The sequence below is a fragment of the Ranitomeya variabilis genome, chromosome 2 (genome assembly GCF_051348905.1).
Source record: "Ranitomeya variabilis isolate aRanVar5 chromosome 2, aRanVar5.hap1, whole genome shotgun sequence".
Classification (NCBI taxonomy): Eukaryota; Metazoa; Chordata; class Amphibia; order Anura; family Dendrobatidae; genus Ranitomeya; species Ranitomeya variabilis.
The window spans coordinates 285,386,629-285,393,203 of NC_135233.1; the positions used below are offsets into that span (position 1 = coordinate 285,386,629).

At 43.5% G+C, this 6,575-nt stretch overlaps 1 protein-coding gene across 1 annotated transcript; it reads left to right on the forward strand.

The window, feature by feature from the left end:
* Nucleotides 1–603: 603 nt before the first annotated feature.
* Nucleotides 604–3,574, forward strand: LOC143805574 (protein shisa-1-like). Its single transcript, XM_077285072.1, has 2 exons — nucleotides 604–1,100; nucleotides 2,153–3,574. The coding sequence occupies exons 1-2, from the start codon at nucleotides 821–823 to the stop codon at nucleotides 2,671–2,673; spliced, it is 801 nt and encodes a 266-aa protein (XP_077141187.1). The 5' UTR covers nucleotides 604–820; the 3' UTR covers nucleotides 2,674–3,574.
* The last annotated feature ends 3,001 nt before the right edge of the window (nucleotides 3,575–6,575 follow it).

Sequence of the window (6,575 nt, forward strand, 5' to 3'; positions counted from 1 at the left end):
ACTTGTACAAAACATAGGTTCACACTCGGACCAATGTTAGTCTGTGAGTCCGTGCACATGACTCTCTGAGGAAAAAAAAAACGCATGTCCGAGTTTGATCTGATATTCGGATTGCACTCGGCCATGCAAGTCAATGAGACTGTGTAAATCATCGGACGGCCCTGCACAGAGAGTGATTTGTGTAATTGTCCGATTTTCGGATAAGAATGTCTGTAGCCGTCAGCACCTGCCTAAGACTGGGCTACATAGCAACTTCGGATGTGACACAGGTTGTGAGGCCAAATATCACTGTATGCCAAGGCTATGGCCCAGCGTAATGTAAGTAAATAGGGCTGAATTGTGAGACAATGAGGTACCGCGACAAGTCTCATAAGGCCGAAACTAGATAGATTTTTGGCAACTTGCTGGTTGATGTCGCAGTATCTTGTGTGTCGACACCCCGTCCACGTGTAATTTGCTGCAGAATAGCAATCTTTGCCCACACGACCTTTGCCCATCTGTATTGATTTCAGGGCTGCCATCAATCTGTAACTTCATGGACCATCCAGACAATGATGGCAAATTATGAGCAGATTACCATCAATTTTGGATCTTGCAGAGTTTGTACAAAGTCTACAGTTGTTTGTGAAGTGCAATCCTCGTCTCCCCATGGCAGCTCTGTGGGGCAGATGTCTCCATGATAAGTGGCACTGGGGGGTAGGGTGCAGTGTCTGGGGCTGAGGTGACTGACACTCCCTTCCAGGGAAGGCGGGTTATAGCAGCAGCTGATAAAACTCATCTACCCCCTACAGCACTCAGCAATTACTCCTCAGCTTGCACCATGGGCCCTTTGTTTATCCTGTTGCTCCATGTAAGTGCTTCTTGGGCACAGTTTGGAGAGTACTGCCATGGATGGTCAGACAACTTTGGAAGTTGGCACCCAGGGTTTCAGTGCCCAGAGAGCTATGACCATGTAGAAGCTACCTACTGTTGTGGGGCCTGTAAACTACGGTACTGCTGCACTGCCAGTGAGTCCAGACTGGACCAGGGTCTGTGCCCTAGTGAGGAGCATGAAGACATGTTCAAGGAAGGAGGGCCAGCCATTGAGATACCAGCTGCAGGTGAGTCCCAGACTGTGCTATTAATATAATGTAATGCCAGCAGTGTGCAGATATGTGTATGATACCAAAATGGCCAGCTTTAGCGGTTCGCGGACTTGTTTTCCCCTTTTTTTTTCTTAGTTGAAACTAATTCACATGTGGCAGATTTATTGCAGAAAATTCTGCTGCTGAAAATCGCTTGTTTTCATTTAAATTTTTTTGTTCGACGGTAAGAACATAGATTTGTGCAAGTCGTATTCAAATCAATGGAGGATTCCCTGAAGTGTTTGCATCAGATCTGTCCATTCTAGTCATTGCAGATATTATGTGAGATGTGGCCCAATAACAACTGAACTAACCCCCAAGGGGAGAAAATAATCTGTGCATTGGTAAGGTCAGCGCCAGACATACCACAAACATTGGAGTCATGATACATGCATTGTGGTCTTTATGTGTTTGGTACTGATATTTAACTCATCTTTGAAGACTTATTTCAGTATGTGATAAATTTTTTGCATTATTGTGGCATATGAGGATAATATTTATATGCAGAGATGGCATCTTTCCTTCTGCAGGTTCACACAGTATAGCTTTTATGCACTTTTGAAACTCGTTCTGGTATTGTAATGATTTGTCTGCTTTAAATGCTGGAAACCCTGATGTACAGATTTAACTTGTCCATAACATAAAATGGATCTGACATGTTCCAAAAGAATCCTTGTAGCATCCATGCAGGTAGCGATGCATTTTTGGTGTCTTTTTTTGTTTTTGTTTTTTTTTTTTTTTTCTCCCAGTGCTAGGGATTCCAGCAAAGATTGAGCCTCAGTGGGCAACCATTGAAATAATACGGTACAAATTTGCATACATTGAGCCCAGACCTTTTGAGATATGGTATCAGATTTTTGACGTGCCATATTTTTAGTTTGACAAGAGCTGCCCAACATGTATTTGAATTATAAAGCCAATAGATTTTTATTTAAGTTAAACTTTTATGTACTTTGTAACTGTACCATTTTATATCTATTTTACAGTTTTTACAGTCTAACCCAACATCTTAACCTTTTCTCTTCCAGTGCCCACCTACCTTCCTTTTCTTCTGGTTGGCACCATATTTGTGAGCTTTGTCATCGTGGGTGCTCTTGTAGGAGTATGCTGCTGCAGATGTCTTGGACCTGAGGAAGAAACCCGGATCAACGGTCCTGCACAACAAAGCCGGCTGTTGGATACAGAACCATCTACCGATATCTCAAGGCACTCCAGTTCCAGCTCAAACTCTGCCCCCCGTGGGTCCCTAGGTGCTCGCCCACAAAATCTATGTCCTCTGGGAGCTGAAAATCTTAATTTGTATATGAACATGCCACAAGCCTTTCCAATCATGTCATGTCCACCAAATGCACAGTTTTTGCATGCCGCTCCATCTGCCGCTCCTTTCTTGCAGCCACCGTTCATTAACTATGCTGTGCCAGGAGAGCACGCCATATTAATGGCACCAGCTTCTTACATTGATGCCAGGAGCTGTTACCCCCAATCTACAACCTACCTCCCAGTGACCCAACATATAGACCGCATTGTGCCAGATGACTCGCCTTCTTAATGTTGAACCCACTAAGGAGCTTTTTATATTTTACCAAAATGGACAATGGCCTCAGAGGACAGTGACATGGCCTGGTTTTATTGGGGGAAGATTTTATGGCAATGGTTAACGCAGAATATGTAAATGCCGCATGTTCTGTCTTTTTTGGGGCTGGCATAAATGTTTTTACAAATGACTCTTGTGCTTAGAGGCTGAGTCCTCCAAAGTCTTGGCGCAAATTGTGTTAAGAAGTAAAAATCTAGCCTATATTTATCAGTAATTCCTTGATTAGAATGTCTTACTTTTTTTTCTTTTTTAAACTGTAAGTCGTGTTTTTTTTAACATTTTAAGGTTTAGTAATTCATCACGACCGCTTCTTTATGGTTGGAGGTTTACATGGGCCTTGTGCCCACAGTGCAAATTTGATGCATGTTGCATTTTTTTTTTTTTTGTCAAAATGGAAGGTTTGCAGATATCTGATTCAGACATGGGCCCCCTTATAGAAGAATGTACCAATTAGTCAGGGGATAATTTCTGCAGACCATTAAGTCTGTTGAAATCCCCATTATTTCCCACCCCCGTTCTTCTGACCGTAACCCAGATGGAGCCATTTACTTCAATGAAGCTGTGGACACCGACCTTCGTCCTAGGAGTATTCGCATTTTTCAGACATACACAATAACTTGGTTGTATTTGTACATGTCTGGGGGAAAAAAAGCCGAATGCTGCCAGGACGGAGGCCAGACTGTGTCCACAGGGGCTTGCTCAGTTCCAATGAAACACTTGGCTCCGTCTGGGATCCCATCTGAATCATTTTTGGGGATTTTGACATAGCGCTTAGTGGAGAGTGCTATAGTTGTGTGTGAACTGATCCTTAATTGCACTTTATTTTTTACAGTAAAATAAAACTGATGTACTGTTATCAATTGTTTGTTATTAATTGGTACCCTGGACAATACAAATTGTAGTTGGGATTATTGCTGGCTTATAGCTTTTACAAACTCTGCTAGCCAGTGGTTTTCCATTATCTGTAGACCGTCAGGAGGAGCTACACATTGATAATCAATGCTTTTCATTGTGTACTGTTCTCTGGTAATTGCTTCTTTGTGGCCAGAATCAGTCTATTGTGTGCACAGCCAGCCCCCCTCTGGCAAAGGTGAAGTCATTTGGCTTTAGCAGTCCAGGTGCTCCCAAAGAAGGGCTTGGGTCTAATTACTCCACACTAAGAAAATTGGGGACTTTTTGTCTTGATGCTATCTGGTCTCTCCAGAACAATAGGTGTCCACTAAGGTGCGGATGACCAACGGATTTGCATAGTAAGAGGCTTATGCAGAAGCTAAGGGAACTTATTTTGGGTTGGTCTGGAGGGCTTACCATTGTTAATGTGGCTGTATCACTGTACAAACATTACACTCTGCAGTCTCAAATGTCACTCTTAATATCCAGATTAGTCTGTGCTCCATCTATTGGAATCTGTCTACTATGGGTCCTAGAGCTAACAATTAGGGCACACACCTTATTATAATGTGAGCCCAATCCGCCAATGTTAGTGGGAACAGGAGTCTCAAATTCTGCTGGGTAATGGGCCGCATACAGAAAAAAAAATACATTCGCGGGGTCAAGATGATATTTTCACTGATCCCGTGTATGTACTTATTTTTATAGCTTGGGTTACACTGAATGGGGCATGCCAGAACAATTTGTTTGTTTTTTTTTTTTTTGTTTACTTTTAGTTTTTATATAAAACCGCATTTTCACGGGCAAAATATCTTTTGTCCATTTTTTTTTTTTTTTTTTTTTTCATTATTTTGAGAAATTTTGTAATGTCTTACAACTAACCCCATATAGTAATAGTGACTCCCACCCCTTTAATAATGTCTCCTATCCTGTAATGTCCTGTATTCCGCTCTACATCTTGCTGCTCTTCACGTACACAATGGGGGGTGAGGTTGGAGATTCTTCTCCCATGGTGACTAGCACCCTCTTCCTCCTCCACAGATGGAGCAGTGTAAAGCAATGATATGAGCCGCCTGCGATGGGCACGCTGACGTGAACTGATGGACTTTGATATGCTGGTGTAGGTATTCTTCCTCTCCAAATTGGGTTACAATTGTGGGGTCCTACTCAATATCCCCAAACGATTATGTAGAAGAGAAAGATCTGTCATGTCTAATGTTCAGACTGCTGAAACAAAACAAAAAAAAAACACTGCTGCTAGTGAAGTTAGTCGGAAGCTCTTTCATACAGAACACAAGAGAGAACCAACGGTGGGCAAAAAGTTGGCAAACAGCAATTTATTCTATTTGGGAGTTAGGCCGGTGTCCCATTTGCAACTGCAATGCGAGAAACTTGCGCAAGTCTCTCGCCTCAATACCCGGCGGTTTGGACCGGAGCGTTCAGCTGCATAGAAATACATGCAGCCGCATACTCCGATCCCAAGTGCCGGCGGCACTTAGTCTCCTTCTGGAATAGCTTGTCCTAAAGAGCTCAGTGAGTGGTACAGTAATAGAATATCGCAGGTGTAAAAGGTCAGTTATGAAATTTCTTCTCACCAGATGTAGGGTATAAGGCTGTTGGGGTGTTTCTCAAGGGTTGGTGGAAGCCACTCAGTGGATGGAAATCTGGATGCTTTAGTAGACAAGTGTATGCTTTCTACTTTGTGAGAATAATTTATGAAAGGTCTAGCTCCCTGTGACTACCGCAGTGCAAAAAGCAAGGTCCATAAAGGCACGGTTAGAGGAGATTGGTGCAGAAGAACTTGTGCAGTAAGCCTCCCTTTAGTGGAACCTGTTCTATTCACAAGCTCCACATTGATACCTATGGATTTAAGATGGGATATCATGAAATGTCCTGTAGGTGTCATGTGTATATGAGGCCACTATGTTTGTCCATATAGTGTATCTCACTTGCCCGTCCGTAAAGCCAGCGAGGGCATTAAGTGTTGTGAATTCCGTTCTCGTACTCCCTCCTGTGGTCATGAATGGTACTTTGGTTAGCTCTGCTCTTGGGCTCCCTCTGGTGGCTTTGAGTGGAACTGCTGGTCACTGAGGTTGGCTTTGTCAGCTGCTCTCGTTTATTGCTTGCTGGCTTCTCTATTTAACTCCACTCAGATCGTTACTTGATGCCAGCTGTCAATGTTTCAGTATTGGTTCAGATCTCTCTTGGACTTCTCTGAGGACCTGTCTACTCCAGCAGAAGCTGTCTTTGCTAGTTCATTTGTTGTTACTGCTTCCTGAATATATTTCTTAGTACTGCTAATTTCCAGTCCAGCTTGCTATCATGATATTCCCTTGCTAGCTGGAAGCTCTGGGGTGCAGAGTGGCACCTCCACACCGTGAGTCGGTGTGGGGAGTCTTTTTGCTTACTCTGCGTGGTTTTTTGTAGTCTTTTGTGCTGACCGCATAAGTTCCCTTTGCTATCCTCTGACTATTTTAGTGAAGTCTGGCCTCCTTTGCTAAAACCTGTTTCATTCCGGTGTTTGTGACTTTCCTCTTAACTCACAGTCAATATATGTGGGGGGCTGCCTTTACCTTTGGGGAATTTCTCTGAGGCAAGGTTAGGCTTCTATTTCTATCTTTAGGGGTAGTTAGCTCTTAGGCTGTGAAGAGGCGTCTAGGGAGAGTTAGGTACGCTCCACGGCTATTTCTAGTTTGTGTGATAGGAGTAGGGTTTGCGGTCAGCAGAGTTCCCACTTTCCCAGAGCTTGTTCCGATTACTAGTTTACTCATCAGGTCATTCTGGGTGCTCCTAAACACCAGGTCCATAACAATTAAGCTGCTCGTGAACACAGACACATCGAAGCAGGGGCTGGGCCCCCTGGCCTCCACACACACACACGCACACGCAATGCGTAGCACAGTACACTTGATGCACTATATACAGAGTTATCAATCAAAAACACAAGGCCTGCACCCCAAGAAAAT

Excerpts from the sequence above, each read along its gene's own strand:
- LOC143805574 (XM_077285072.1), top strand. The coding sequence starts at position 821 with ATGGGCCCTTTGTTTATCCTGTTGCTCCATGTAAGTGCTTCTTGGGCA. Across the intron at positions 1,101-2,152 it reads CATTGAGATACCAGCTGCAG|TGCCCACCTACCTTCCTTTT; the intron begins GTGAGTCCCAGA and ends TTTCTCTTCCAG.